General features: G+C 41.3%; 1 protein-coding gene across 1 annotated transcript in view; it reads right to left on the reverse strand.

Annotated features, from left to right (window-relative positions):
* Positions 1–17066, reverse strand: part of LOC134949320 (cytochrome P450 2C23-like) — a 90542-nt gene that overhangs the window by 61835 nt on the left and 11641 nt on the right. Inside the window, exons 2-3 of the mRNA XM_063937816.1 lie at positions 9551–9713; positions 4524–4673 (exon numbers count right to left, since the gene is read on the reverse strand). Coding sequence (XP_063793886.1) covers positions 4524–4673; positions 9551–9713 — 313 coding nt within the window. The remainder of the gene's footprint in view (positions 1–4523; positions 4674–9550; positions 9714–17066) is intronic.

The following is a 17066-nucleotide window of genomic DNA, read 5'->3' on the forward strand; positions in this document are numbered from 1 at the left end:
CCGCATTGCCCGTTATACATTATGCTACACACTGCAATGCCCCTGATACATTATAGCACATACAATGTCTGTGACACGGTATGACACACACCACAATGATCCTGAGACATTATACCACATACCACAATGCCCGTGATATAGTATACAACACACCGTAATGCCTGAAACATTATGACACACACCGCAATGTCCGTGATACATTATGCCACACACCGTAATGCCCATTACACATTAAGTTCTACAGTAAGGCTTCCAATTACTTTTAAATTACCTGCTTGTTGCCAGGGGTTTCATGCACTTGGTTCCATGCACGGTGCCAGGATGTCATGCTCGTTGCCAGGGGTTTCATGCACTGGGTGTCATGCTCGTTGCTAGTGGGTAGTGCTTGTTGCTAGGGCCTTGCTCCCAGTGCCACATATGCTCCCAGTGCCAGATATTCCCCCACAGTGCCAGGTATATGCACCCAGTGCCAGATATTCTCCCACAGTGCCAGATATTCCCCCCCAGTGCCAGGTATATGCCCACAGTGCTAGGTATATGCCCCCAGTGCCAGGTACATGCCCCCCCAGTGCCAGTTATATGCCCCCAGTGCCAGGTATATGCCCCCAGTGCCAGATATTCCACCCCAGTGCCTGCTTCCCCCCCAGTGCCAGGTATATGCCCCCAGTGCCGGGTATATGCCCCCAGTGCCGGGTATATGCCCCCCCAGTGCCAGATATTCTCCCACAGTGCCAGATATTCCCCCCCAGTGCCAGGTATATGCCCCCAGTGCCAGGTATATGCCCCCAGTGCCAGGTATATGCCCCCAGTGCCAGGTACATGCCCCCCCAGTGCCAATTATATGCTCCCAGTGCCAGGTATATGCCCCCAGTGCCAGATATTCCCCCCCAGTGCCTGCTTCCCCCCCAGTGCCAGGTATATGCCCCCAGTGCCGGGTATATGCCCCCAGTGCCGGGTATATGCCCCCCCAATGCCGGGTATATGCCCCCAGTGCCAGATATTCCCCCCCAGTGCCTGCTTCCCCCCCAGTGCCAGGTATATGCCTCCAGTGCTGGGTATATGCCCCCCCCCCCAGTGCCAGGTATATGCCCCCCCCAGTGCCGGGTATATGCCCCCCCAGTGCCAGGTACATGCCCTCAGTGCCGGGTATATGCCCCCCCAGGGCAAGGTATATGTCCCCAGTGCCAGATCTGTCCCCCCAGTGCCAGGTATATGCCGCAGTGCCTGCTCCCCCGGCCCCCCCTCTATGTGTTGGAGGGACACGAGCGCATCGCGCGTCTCTCCTGTGTCCCTCCTGGCTCTCCCCCCGGCCGGTCTAATGAAGGAAGTGCCGTTCGTGAGCCAATCAGAGCTCACGAACTGCACATGCTTCCTTAGACCGGCCGGGGGAGAGCCAGGAGGGACACAGGAGAGACGCGCGATGCGCTCGTGTCCCTCCAACACATAGGGGGGGGGCCGGGGGAGCAGGCACCGCAGCAAGGAGGGAGAGGAGACCGCAGATTGACATGCGGACGCTCGTCCGCATGTCAATCTGTTCTAAATGCCGGCCGGCGGCTGTGGGCCCTTGAGTGCGGCGGGGCCCCAGTGCAATGCACTGCCTGCCCCGCCAGTAGTTCCGCCCCTGAGCAGCACTATGAGTCAGTACACTTAAATTCAATGTCGTAAGTCTGTTTTTTGTATACCTTGTGCAAACAAATGATGTTTTGTTTTTTTAAATATTCAATAAAAAAATTGTTAACACTAGATTTAGCTGAAAAATTTGTATGGAACCAGTTCAGTCAATCCATAACTAATTTTCATCTGTATGATATAAATTAGATAATAAAGGCAAGCATCTGACTCGTTGCTTTAGTTTAGAGCACATTTAGCCCTAATTTCATTTTTAGTAAGTAAGACCTAACTGGTACTGTATAGTATTTTGATAAACTGGAATTAAAGATGTTAATGCACTGACCAAAAGTCCTCCAACTGTGACTCACCAGGTTTAATTTACTCTATCCGGAGTTTTTAATCTTACGTTAAAAGTGAGACAAATTTATTATAAATACAGATTGTAAGCTGGACCCTCTTACGTCTATGTCGGTCTGTCATTGCAGAATCATATTTTATTACTGTTTATTCACAATTTAAAGTACAACGAAATATGTTGCACTATATAAATAACTGGTAATACTTATAAAATTATAATTATAAATTAATTATATTATAAACTATTATTCACTGGGAGAAATTCAATTGTTTGAAAAGTCAGTTGGGTGTCTGTTTTTTCCTATCTAATAGACAGGAAAAAACAGACACCCCACTGACTTTTCAAACATTTGAATTCCCCCCACTGAGTGCTTTGGTAAATGCAAAGTGGTGTACCCATTGTAAAAGAAATGTGAATATGCCTTTCACCATGCTGATACTGTTTTTCATTAAATGTTCAGGTGGAGATATGGCTCTGGACTCCTCCAATAGGAGCTATGGGGGTCATTCCAAGTTGATCGTTTGTTGCCATTTTTCGCAGTGCAGCGAACAAGTTATTACTGCACATGCATATGCACCACACTGCGCACGCGCGTTGTACGGGTACAAAGTGGATCGTTGCTGGGTGATGGATTAAATGAAGAATCCATTCGCACAGCCGATTCCAAGGAGATTGACAGGAAGAAGGCGCCTGTGGGTGTCAACTGACCATTTTCTGGGAGTGGTAGAAAAAACGCAGGCATGTCCAAGCGTTTGCAGGGTGGGTGTCTGATGTCAATTTTGGGACCGGACAGGCTGAAGTGATCGCAAGGGCTGAGTAAGTCCAGAGCTACTCAGAAACTGCTCAAGCATTCGCACACTTGCAAAGCAAAAATACACTCCCCTAGAGGCAGCGACTATCTGATCGCTGCTCTGCAAAAAATAGCTAGCAAGCGATCAACTGAATAAGGGTCTATATCTAGTGTCTGCTCCCTTCTCCAGTAACTGAACAATTCCTAATAACCTGTTTGCTGACTCTATCACCATTCCCTGATTTCTCTTCTTAACCCTTATACTTAAGCTTACCATACCATCCCAGGTTCTGTGGCTGATTAAAACCAGGTGAAATGCAGGATTGATGTCAGCTATCTACAGAGCCTGTGTAATTCATGAGTGTTCCGATCTAAAGGGAGAGTATGGTAAGCCTACTTACAGTATACTGTGTATAGAACTGGCCCATCTACTTTGAGATAGAATTAAGTATAATGATTACAATGATTTCCATAGAACGAAAAATCCAGTTGAGGTGTGGCTAGCCAAGTACTGAATATGCATGGTCAAATAATTTAGGGGGGTGGAATTGTTTAATATACTGTAATATTCTAAAAAGTAATAATCTCATACAGCTGAGGGTGTACCATATTTTACATATAAGATGTATTACTTTTTGAGTTCCATTGGCTGCAATAATACTTCATATATCACAAAATAACATAATATCATCATAGTGTATATCACAAAATAAGATAGCAATGCATAATAAATGCTATCTAAGCAGTTGACAATTATGGCTGCAATTAAAACGGAAATCCTGATTGTAGCAAAAAGTAACATTTGCTATAACTTTTCTTATATGGACCTATAGCTTTTATATAAGTTTAATAATAGTGACTTTTCATTCACCTTACAGGAGAAAAAAATGCAGACGCACACTCTATGCACCAAGAATACTGATAGTCAAAATAATTTTGATAAACTCTTACTATAAACATGGAATATAAGTGAAGTTCTTAGCACAAATTTGGTGAAATTAGTAGGCCCATCCACAGCAGATTCCTCCATTGCTGAGTACATATTCACATGAGCTCTGTTTAACAGTAAGTCCTTAATTTATTTATATCATGTGTTAGTATTAGAAATGTTAGGGACCATCTAATAAATTTCACCTGGACATGGTGGATGGACCAACATTTTTGGCCAATTTTCACTTATACTGCGTGATAATTGTAAGAGTTTATCAACAGCATTTTGACTATCAGTATTCTTAGTACTTAGTCTTAGAGTGTTCACCTGCGTATTTCTTTCTCCTGTATGGTACTAGAAACCTCATTATAGCACATCTTATTATGTTTAAAAATAGGATGTGCAGTCCATTCGCCCCCACCCTTTTCATTCACATTGTGAACATTGGAGAATATATAGTTATTATTAGTGATGAGCGGATTCAGTTTTACTCGGTTTTACTCAGTTCTCAAATTGCATTTTATTGGCTCACGGATGTCACGTGTTTTGGATAGCCAATAAGATGCTGTTTTGAGGACCGAGTAAAACCGAGTAAAACTGAATCCGCTCATCACTAGTTATTGTAGAGATAAACTGCAGACCACATGTTGTTTAGGAATACACTTGTAAATTATTGAAATACTGTAATATATGAATTAATTCCCTAAGTGGATTTTTTGTATCATCTCACAAAATAATGCCAACGAGTGTGGCTTGACAGAGGTAAGAACTTATAAAACCGCTATCGTTTAAAAATTATTTTCGCCAAATCAAAATTCTTTATCTCTACCCACCTTTATTCTTCATTAATGTCTCTGCAAGACACTGGGCCTCCTCCTGGATCCTCTCCTCAATGCTTCTCTTTCCCATTCCAAAATATCTCATAGTCATGAGAGAGAAGCGACGCATTGTCTTCCACCTTTCCCCATTGCTCATGATGATCCCTAAAAATTTTATAAATGTGTTCTATTATGTCCAATGAAAGTATTTGCCAAGATTAATTACATACAGTATGATAAAATAATCAGAAAGAGTAGAGCATATCTCTAGAAGGTAAATGAAAAGTAGTGTGTTCCTGGCTGCAGAGTTCATTTCCCTCCATCAGGATTTTACAGGCCTTTTGTGTAAAAGTGACCTGCAGTTCTGGAGGCTGTTTAGTCAGGTGTCAGGTAATTGTCTAATCATCACTACTATGAATTACACCTGACACCTGGCTATGTAAGATTGCCTTATCTCAGCACCCATTGCTGGGTTATAAATGATTGCTGTCTTATGAACTCCTGTGTTTCTTGTGGCTATCAGCAAATGAACGCCTGACCACTCATCAGGTTATCATCCTTTGTTTATTATTCAGTTGTCCACAACTTCTGCCGTGATAATTGCTTTTTTCTAGGACTTCATTTGCCTCTACCATTGGAACTACGTGGAACTCAAAGTGTACGTGCCTTTCTATGTATGCCTGCATCTCAACCTGTACCTGCATCTCCAAATGTACCTGCATTCCCCTGCCACTGTTTCTTCCATAAATATTATCTTGAAAAAAATGACCGTGCTCTGTGACTTTTGTGCAAATGTAGTCAGAGGGTTCATGTCTCAGTCCTGAGTATCTATTTGTCTTTATATATACTGATATCTATTTAAAGGTAAAAAATCCCTTTATAAAGCCATGTCCAGTGATGAACACATGAGATTACTACTACTCTAAAGGGTGTGCTGGTGGAAAACTTTTTTATTTTTGTTGTTTAGAATAAATCCTCCCTTTCATGCACCTGAAAAGAATTACTACATTGGTTGAGCAGCTACCAATTTAAATTGCTGTTCAGGGATAAGGAGATGGGACCAGCATTTGGAGGGCATGCTGGTTCTTGTAGTGCTATTTGGAAGATCTAGGGGTGCATCCAGGTGAGTTGACTCTCAATTTAGATATATTTTTTTGTATTTGCTTTTATCATGTAGTATAACAATAAGCAATTATATGACCCAGAGTGGGTGCTATTATCATGTAGCATTGAGGACCACCAGTATCAGAGAAGCCTTGCTGAGGCCACATCTACAAAGACAGTATATGAAATCAAGATCTCTGAATTTCTATTATCATTTAGTGCTCAAGTGTTATTGTTGATAGCTTTAGGAGTGTTGTGGGAAAACTTTTTTCTTTTTATTGTTTAGAATAAACCAGCCTTTTCATGCATCTGAAAGGTATTACCAAATTGATTGAGCAGCTACTATTTTAGACTAAATCACAATTTTGTAAAAGCTACAAGTTTATAATCATGGCTGAGCGATAGAGGAAGCTCAATTTTTACCATGATAAAGGAATATGATTATGTCAACCAGCACACCACTGGATAGCAATGCCTATCATTGCAGGAACCCTGCTTAATCAAGGATTGTTCAATAAAATCAAGATGGCCTATATTATGTGGATAAACTCCAATTATGTGATGGATACACTTGGACTCTAGACTTTGGCCTTGCTAATCCAGTGTGCACATCTATCAGAATGTAAATTCCCACTTAACTTGAATCATTTGTGCTATATCTGGTATTCGGAGCCTAATACTTTTGGACTAATACCACTGTCTGTTAATGTTTAATTATTTTTTATTAATGCATTATGCTATAAACATATTATGTTCACATGGTACCTTTTTTTAACCTGAAACCATATATTAGTATATTAAAACATATACAGACACCCAATGTGGCTTTTAATATAGGTTTTTTTTTTGTTTATTTTTAGGGGGGACTGACAACCCACTTAGCAAATATAGAGTGCCTATATACTACATTAAACTCTTCTGTACCTATAACAGTTTGCTGAATCATTTTCTTACACTGTTTTCTGGTAAACTACTCATCTTACATTGCTCATCAGTAACATAGTAACACAGTTTCTGAGGTTGAAAAAGACAATTTGTCCATCGAGGTCAACCTATTTGTGGTCTCCTATGCTGCATTATTTTTAGGACTAATTTTAACTGTTGCTAATGTCAGCTGTTGTGTTTATTCCTTATTCCTCTTTTTTTATAACTATACTGCGTGACTATGCACCATAACCCTGTATATCCTTATCCATTAGGAATTTGTGCAGCCCATTCTTAAAAGTGTTGAACGAGTCCACCATTACTATTCTCTCAGGCAGGGTATTCCAAACACATATTGTCCTTACTGTGCAAAAAACCTTTTCACCTCTGTGTGTGAAATCTCCTCTCCTCCAACCTAAGCGGGTGTCCATGTGTCCTCTGTGCTGATCTTACCAAAAACAGATCCCCGCAAGCTCTGTTTATTGTCCCCTTATATATTTGTAACTGTTAGTCTTCTTTGATGCAATCCTACTTTGGGTACTGCTGCTTAGTTTGCAATCTGTGTGAACACCTAAGTCTTTTTCCAGTACAGAATCCCCTAATTTTACCCCATTTAGTATGTACAGTAGGTGTTATTTTTGTTCTTGCTACCAAAGTGAATTACCTTTGACTTGTCTATATTGAAGCTCATTATCCATTTTGCTGCCCATGCTTCTAGTTTAACTAAGTCATTCTGAAGAGACTCAGCATCTCCCTCCGTATTTATAACCTTATACAGTTTGGTATCATCTGCAAAAATTTACACCATGCTCTCTAGATCTACTGCTAGATTGTTAATGAAAATGTTGAACAATAGTGGTCCAAGTACAGACCCTTGTGGCAAACCACTCAGTACTTCAGTCTACTTTGAAAAAGTTCCATTAACCACAACTTGCTGCTCCCTATTGTCTAACCAATTTCTAACCCAAGTGCATATTGTGCTCCCTAGCCCTAGTTCTTGTAATTTATAGATAAGTCTCATGTCAGGTACTGTGTCAAAATCTTTAGCAAAGTCTAAAAAGATTACATCCACCTCCTTATCCTGATCAAGGTTCACACCAACTGTTTCATAAAAGCCTAGTAAGTTTGTTTGACATGATCTATCCTTTACAAATCCATGTTGGTTCCTATTAATAACCTTATTGGCATCAAGGAATTTTTGTATACTATCCCTTAAAATACCTTCCAGTACTGTCCCCACTATAGATGTAAGACTAACTGGTTTAATTTACCTGGTTCAGCTTTACTTCCCTTTTTGAATATCGGCACTACTTCCATTATACGCCAGTCTTTGGGAACCACGCCTGATGAAAGTGAGTAATCGAAGATCAAAAATAGCGGTCTTGCTAGTTCAGAGTGAAGCTCCATGAGAACCCTTTGGTGAATTCTGTTGGTACCAGGTGATTTATTGATCTTATTTTTTTTATTGGTCACAGACTACCTCCTCACTTAAATAAACACTTAGCAATGGGACATCATCTTTGTTGAGATTGTGTGATAATCCCTGCATTTGGTCCTCTCTTGTGAAGACCGATGAGAAAAACTAATTTAATTTGTCCACTATGTCATTATCGTTTTTGATTAAGACTCCCAGCTTGTCTTTTAAAGGGCCTATACTCTCCTTATTTAATCTTTTGCTGTTGATAAATAAATAAAAAATGGGGTTTGATTTGCTTTCCTTTGCTACTAACTTTTCAGTTTCTAATTTAGCTGCTCTTATTTCTTTTTTTTTGTGCTTATTTTGTTACAATCCTTATAGTGCTGGAATGACTCCGCATTCCCATCTAATCTGTATTTTTTGAATGCTTGCCTTTTGTTGCCCATTAGTTCCTTATCTTTTTGTTAAGCCACATTGGTTTGGAATTTTTAGTCCTTTGATTGCTGCCGGTGGGAATAAATTTGCGAGTATTCTTAACGAACAGTCATTTTAATATTTCCCATTTCTCCATAGTATTTTTTCCTTGAAACGAAATTTCCCATTAAATGTCCCTTAAAGCTTCCCTCATCATGTCAAAGTTGGCTTTGCTAAAGTTTAGAGTTCTAGTTTGGTCAATATAGGACTGCTTATGAATACTGATATTGAATGTGACCATATTGTGGTGGCTGTTCCCATGGCTGTTTCCCCAGCAGCCTCCTGCTCATTCCCAGCACCAGGATGGAAGCGCTCCAGGCTCCTTTCATTGTCAATCAGCTTCTGTTACTGGCTCCAAGGGCAAGGGTAAGAGGCACAACTACTGTGGGTGTGTGTGTGTGTGTGTGTGTGTGTGTGTGTGTGTGTGTGTGTGTGTGTGTGTGTGTGTGTGTGTGTGTGTGTGTAAGGGGCATAACTAAAGTGGGCATTATGTGTATAAGTGGCAACACTACAGTGGGCATTATATGTGTAAGTGGCACAACTACAGTGGGCATTGTGTGTGTAAGGGGTATAACTACTGTACATTTTGTGCATAAGCAGCACACCAACAGTGGCCTTAATGTGTGTAAAGGGCATAACTACTGTGGGCATTATCATTATTTGTATAGTGGCACAACTACTGTGGGCATTGTGTGTAAGGGGCATAACTACAGTGGGCAATTTGTGTAGAAGTGGCACAACTACAGTGGGCATTATGTGAATAAGTGGCACAATCACAGCGGGAATTGTTTGCGTAAGCGGCACAACTACAGTGGGCATTGTGTGTGTGAGGGTCCCAACTACTATGGGCATGTAAGCGGCACAACTACTGATTGGGTACATACACTGACTGACTGGGGGGGATTGTTTGAGGAAGAGGGGGAACCAAATATGTGCCTTGCTTAGGATCTCATGAGGTCTAAATCCGCCTCTGCTCTGGACCCGGTGTGCCAAGAAGGGCTGTTTTGTGCAACTGCAGAAATGATGTATGAGGACACATCTTTACTTCTTGATGCATCTATCTACTGTATCTACAGTATCTTGGTGCATCTATGTACTTTTGTTATCGTATTAAATACCATACCGTAATCCTTAAAGATCAAATCCATAAATTCCATTGCCCCTCTGTCACTAAATGCATCACTGCGGTCAACAAGCGCCTCCTTCACAGCATCGTAGCCAATCAGCATGACTGCAGGACTGTTGCCGAAGTAGAGGTTGTATACAGGTCCGTACTTCTCACTTAGCTTTAGAGAGATATATACATTGCTTTATAGCGGTTTACTGCATGTTGCTTAGATACTCTTTTATAGCCAAACATTTAGAATACATGTGTACATTATATATCATACAATTTTTTTAATGCTTATTACAGTTCTTTTTATTTAACTAAATATGTTGTGTATAGTTATTGTGTTTTCCAAAGAGTAGCAATAGTGAATATCTATCTACCGATGATGTTTGTTTGTTAAAGATAAACGACACAGTCCAGCTCCTTTGTAATTGACATAAATGGAATTATAGGGAATGCTAATCGCATGGGATAATATCTATATCAAAATTTCAGAGAAAAAGGAACACAGGGGGGTAAATTTACTAAGGTGGGAGGTTTTTTTTTAGAACTAGTGATGTTGCCCACAGCAACCAATCAGCTTCTACTTAACATTTATCAAGCTGCTTCTAGAAGATAATAGATAGAATCTGATTGGTTGCTATAGGCAACATCACCAGTTCTAAAAAACTCCCATCTTAGTAAATTTACCCCAGGGTGTACTGCCACTTGACAAATATTAGTGAACATATAACAAGGAAGAAGGAAAGCATTTGTCTTGGTGTGGGGCTCTTAAAGATAAGAGTTAACTTTTATGATTTATAAAAATTATTTAAAATCTGTCAAATACTGAAAAGAGAAGAGAAGAGAAGTGGAAAAAGTAGGAAAATTGTGATAAAATTAGAAAAACTGTTTTGTCAATACAGGCTCATTAGATTACTACATACATTCCTTACCAATGAGAGTGACGTATAATCTAAGGGGAATCACATTACACACTGATTGGCAAACTAGTACCATAATCCCACCGGGACACTAGGATGATATACCGCTTGGCCGGTCCCGTGCCCTCAATGCGGACTGGCCTGCTGCATGGTAGTACGTTTTCTGTAAAGGGGGCATGGCCATGGGTCCATGATTAGGCCACGCACCCAACTTGAGACAACTTGTCTGGGCTGTGGCACCAGCTGTGTGGTCTGCCGGGTGGGCTGAACCAGTCCAACCAATCACGCTGGAGTTGGGTCTGACTCTGCCTGTGGCAGCAAAGTTCTTCTCACCAGCCAGCTGCATCCCATTAAGCTCACCATGCTGCAGCTAACTTTTCAGTCTGTAAGTGTCATAGGCAGAACTTAGACTCCAATTATTAGCAATGAAGACTAGTTGTGCTGTGCTGTGTCTGCAGCTGAGAAGACTTGGAAGGAAGAAGTTGCTTTCCCTGTTTGTGATAAGATAGTACAGTAGTACTGCAGTCGTGTCAGAGCTTAGATTCAGCAAATGTGGTACAGTAGCTGGTGTCAGAGTTTATCCAGACATTAAGGAAACATAGGTAAAAACTAGTGATGTGCACCAGACATTTTTCGGGTTTTGTGTTTTGGTTTTGGATTCGGTTCCGCGGCCGTGTTTTGGATTCGGACGCATTTTGGCAAAACCTCCCTGAACCTCCCGGAGTCAGGTGTGTTTTGGATTCGGGTGGTTTTTTACAAAAAACCCTCAAAAACAGCTTAAATCATAGAATTTGGGGGTAATTTTGATCCCATATTATTATTAACCACAATAACCATAATTTCCACTCATTTCCAGTCTATTCTGAACACCTAACACCTCACAATATTATTTTTAGTCCTAAAATTTGCACCAAGATCGCTGGATGACTAAGCTAAGCGACCCAATTGGCCGACACAAACACCTGGCCCATCTAGGAGTGGCACTGCAGTGTCAGACAGGATGGCACTTAAAAAAAATAGTCCCCAAACAGCACAAGATGCAAAAAAAAAAAGAGGTGCACCAAGGTCGCTGGATGGCTAAGCTAAGCGACCCAAGTAGCCAACACAAACACCTGGCCCATCTAGGAGTGGCACTGCAGTGTCAGACAGGATGGCACTTCAAAAAATAGTCCTCAAACAGCACAAGATGCAAAGAAAAAAAGAGGTGCACCAAGGTCGCTGGATGGCTAAGCTAAGCGACACAAGTGGCCAACAAAAACACCTGGCCCATCTAGGAGTGGCACTGCAGTGTCAGACAGGATGGCACTTCAAAAAATAGTCCCCAAACAGCACATGATGCAAAGAAAAAAAGAGGTGCACCAAGGTCGCTGGATGGCTAAGTTACGCGACACAAGTGGCCGACACAAACACCTGGCCCATCTAGGAGTGGCACTGCAATTTTCTAGTGAGAGGATGAGTGCTTCCATTCTCATGTGAATCTGAACCACTAGCCATGAACATAGGCCAGGGCCTCAGCCGTTCCTTGTCACTCCGTGTCGTAAATGGCATATTGGCAAGTTTACGCTTCTCATCAGACGCTTTTAATTTTTGGGTAATTTTACTGAACTTTTGTTTTTTGGATTTTACATGCTCTCTACTATGACTTAGGGTATCGGCCTTGGAAGACAACGTTGATGGCATTTCATCATCTCGGCCATGACTTGTGGCAGCAGCTTCAGCAAGAGGTGGAAGTGGATCTTGATCTTTCCCTATTTTACCCTCCACATTTTTGTTCTCCATTTTTAATGTGTGGAATTATATGCCAGTAATATATCAATAGCAACGGCCTACTACTATATATACTGTGCAGAACTTAAATGCACCACAGGTATGGATGGGATAGTATACTTGACGACACAGAGGTAGGTAAAGCAGTGGCCTACTGTACCGTACTGCTATATATTATATACTGGTGGTCAGAAAAATTATGCACTGTCCTACTACTATATATATACTGCGCACAAAAACTTAAATGCATCACAGGTATGGATGGATAGTATACTTGACGACACAGAGGTAGGTAGAGCAGTGACCTACTGTACCGTACTGCTATATATTATATACTGGTGGTCAGCAAAATTATGCACTGTCCTACTACTATATATATACTGCGCGCAAAAACTTAAATGCACCACAGGTATGGATGGATAGTATGCTTGATGACACAGAGGTAGGTAGAGCAGTGGACTACTGTACCGTACTGATATAATTCTGGTGGTCACTGGTCAGCATAATTCTGCACTGTCCTCCTACTATATACTACAATGCAGCACAGATATGGAACGTTTTTCAGGCAGAGAATGTATAATACTGGTGGTCACTGGTCAGCAAAACTCTACACTGTCCTCCTACTATAAAATACTGGTGGTTCCCAGTCCCTACAATAAAGCACACTGAGCACAGATATTTGCAGCACACTGAACACAGAAACTGAGAAAACGCTGCACATGTCCTCTCCCTATCATCTCCAATGCACGAGTGAAAAATGGCGGCGACGCGTGGCTCCTTATATAGAATACGAATCTCGCGAGAATCCGACAGCGGGATGATGACGTTCGGGCGCGCTCGGGTTAACCGAGCAAGGCGGGAGGATCCGAGTCTGCCTCAGAACCGTGTAAAATGGGTGAAGTTGCGGGGGGGTTCGGATTCCAAGGAACCGCTCATCACTAGTAAAAACAAGATTTCACCAAGGGAGCGTATGAATATAATTTTATTCAAATACACTGTTTAAAATTACAATTTATCAAGCAACATAATTTTTTTTACATCTATATGTATAATACAGCTTTGTTCATTTTGCTAAGTGTTCATAAGGCGCATACTGTATGTCTTTAAAAATTCCACTTTCTATATTGGAATACTGGACAGACTCCTTACACAGTGAATCACAGTTAATGGAGTGTAAAGGTGGGTACACACCAGTAGATATATCTGCAGATCAATTGATCTGCAGATATATCTATGTACGGATCGAGCAGTGTGCTGTGCATACACACTGCCCGATCCGTCGGGGGACTGACGTCATGAACTGGGCGGGCGCCCGCCCAGTTCACCTGTCTATCACCGCCGGCTGCCGCAGCATGTGTACGGGCGGTTGGACAACCGCCCCGTACACACACAGCAATGCGCCAATATATCGTTAGATATATTGGCCATCGGCTGTGCTGCGCAGCCGACGCGATATGTCTGTGAACGACGGAGTTCACAGACGTATCGCCCGTACACACTGGCCGACGCTCCCGCGATATATCGGTCCTTCAAGAGAATGGCCAATATGTCGACCAGTGTGTACGGGCCTTAAGGCTGGTTACACACTTGCCGATGTGCACCTGATATAGTGTCTGAAACGGCGGATCGGACGATATATCGTATACTACGGCCAGTGTGTATACTCTATATCATTAATGATGCGCACTCCTGCATGTCATTAACGAGGTACAAAATCTTTAGTTTTCAACTTAAATTCTAAAGATATTGTAGGAGACGGCATGCACCTGGATGCGGGTGCATGCAATCACTGACGAGACGTAAAAAATATCATTCAGTGTGTATGAAGCATTCTGTTTGCAGGGGGATCTTGCTGATGTCACTGAAATCGGCAAGTGTGTACCCATCTAGGTACATCTGTTTTTAGAACGGAGCCACTCATAATATGGAACGGAGGATGCCCAAGCCCGCTGGATCAATCTCTAAGCCTTATTGTGCCTACTTGAATCATGGAGCGGAGTGCAGGGGGAGAACACCGGACCACCCATGTAGTGGTTACGGCACTATACTCGACCCCTTATAATCTATGATATACACTTTGAATAGTATTATGAGTGAAGGGGACATCAGGTCCTCTTACCCTCTTCCTTGGTAGAAATTTGTCCCTCAGTATCCAGCGGCGCTTTTTTGTCCAAATTAGTATGGATCTGGGCAGCACTTGTTCATCTAGTCAGTTCAGGGCAGAGTACGGATGTTAGAGGTAACATTCTGATGCATTCCTCTGCCGATTTACGTGTGGCACTTTCATCAGAGAAACTTCCACCAGCCAATCCTATGCAGATTAAATCAGTACATACAGCTGTGTTGTTAACTCATTAGTTGCTTTGGTTAATTCACATGACATATACATTATATATATATATATATGTATATATATATATATATAGTATATATTATGTCTGGATGCCCGGGACTCTCTGCAGACGTAAGTAGATTGTGGTGCCCTCCATAGAAGAGAATAGCACAAATGAGGAAGTAAAACAGCGGACCTCATGGATTTGGTAAAAGTGTATCAATCAGATGTAATGAAAAATCATCACAAGAAACCAATGTTTCGGGGCTCACAGCCCCTTTGTCAAGGCGTGTACAGTGTGGAAAGTAGCCCACTTAACCTTTAAAGCTTGTATCCCCCACACGTGCAGAAGAGCAGCGCTGGATCAGACGGCGCGCGAGGGTGGGGGTGATCGTGGTTTACTCCTCCTTAAATCAGAGGCACAATAGATATTTATTTTTGTCACTTTGACCCCTAAGGGGTTAAATGAACAGTCTAGGTTGTCCTGTTTCCTTTAACTTGTTTAATTCTTTAACAGATTTGATACTGTTTCTTTGGCCTTTTAGTATTGTCTCCTTTTGAGACAGCTCTATTATTTGTCATCATGTTGTAGTAACTGTAATACGTTTCTTATACAGTATTATGCGGAATTATGTGAGTTCATTTAGATATATGTATTTACATATCTATACTTTATTTATTGTCACAGCGAAAATTCCAATGCCACTAATAGTGTAAAATCAGACATAAGAATAAATTGAGACTAGATCAAAGGCGCCACAAATTCAAAAATAACTGATAGCTGAAAAAAAACAAATAAAATGTGTACATCACATAAGTCCATGTAGAATCTTCAATTCTTTCTGTCCATGGAAAATCACAGAAATTGCTCCAAATTCACATAAAAAATACAAATTATGTAAAGAACAATGGGTAATATTGTTTTTATGAGTTTAAATAGTCCCGTGTTGTAATTGGAATGGAAATCCTGAAGTGATGTTCTCCTTGACAGAAAGATAGGGATAGTTGCTCGCCACCAATTTGATAGAAGCTATAAACGTACCAAGACTTTTTATGTGAATTTGGAGCAATTTCTGCGATTTTCCATGGACAGAAAGAATTGAGGATTCAACACGGACTTATGTGATGTATACATTTTATTAGTTTTTTTCAGCTATCAGTTCTTTTTGAATTTGTGGCGCCTTTGAACTAGTCTCAATTTATTCTTATCTTATTGTTTTCAAATATCTGAATTTCGGAAGATACTCTGAGGCTTTAGATTGGGCAGACATTTAATTGCGCCAGAATATACACTATTTTGTTATATTGTTAAAATCAGACATATTGTGCTATATGTGTTTTTGTGAATCCATTGTCATATTTCCTTCTCTTTGTATTTTACTATTGTACCACAGGTGTGTCCTTTGCCCTCCGTGATGCCTCGACTGGCGCTGCACAATGACATTATTTGTCAGTGACTGAGAGACGCTGGACGGCAGGCACCATGGACAGCGGGGACATGGTATAAAGGTATGTAGTGTTTGTCTTCACTTTTGTCCTGATGAAAATATTATACAGGTTGAGTATCCCATATCCATATATTCCGAAATACGGAATATTCCGAAATACGGACTTTTTTGAGTGAGAGTGAGATAGTGAAACCTTTGTTTTTTGATGTCTCAATGTACACAAACTTTGTTTAATACACAAAGTTATTAAAAATATTGTATTAAATGACCTTCAGGCTGTGTGTATAAGCTGTATATGAAACATAAATGAATTGTGTAAATGTAGACACACTTTGTTTAATGCGCAAAGTTATAAAAAATATTGGCTAAAATTACCTTCAGGCTGTGTGTATAAGGTGTATATGTATCATAAATGCATTCTGTGCTTAGATTTAGGTCCCATCACCATGATATCTCACTATGGTATGCAATTATTCCAAAATACGGAAAAATCCCATATCCAAAATACGTCTGGTCCCAAGCATTTTGGATAAGGGAGACTCAACCTGTACAACTAACATTGAAATGTTGACCCTATCAGACATCATCTGTGTATTATTCCCTGCAGAGAGCTTTAAGTGCCGCCCACCGCTGCTATATACTCACGGTTCACAACGCTGTTTGGAACTTGGGAAGGACCCGGCTGTGTATTGATTACCCTGATGGTGAATGAGGTGCTACTGACTGGTATATGCTATTTGTGACATGCTACAGTGGCTGGAAAACACAGTGCTGTAACTAGGCATTTTAACGCTGTGTGCAAGAAACGGCAATGGCACCCTCCCCCACCTTATGTAAAATATGGGCAGTAGGCGCGCACAAAAAATTAGGAGCGTGGCTTCATGGGGAAAGGGTGTGGCCGCAAAATAATACCAACTCATACTACGGTGCACAGTAGTTTCCATTATTCAAATTACACCGCACAGTAGTGCCACTACACCAGGTAGAGCCCCTTTTACACATTACGGCAGTCAGCGTCCCCCTTTTACACATTACAGCAGACAGTCCCCCTATTTACA

This window comes from Pseudophryne corroboree, chromosome 8 (genome assembly GCF_028390025.1).
Source record: "Pseudophryne corroboree isolate aPseCor3 chromosome 8, aPseCor3.hap2, whole genome shotgun sequence".
NCBI classification, from domain to species: Eukaryota; Metazoa; Chordata; class Amphibia; order Anura; family Myobatrachidae; genus Pseudophryne; species Pseudophryne corroboree.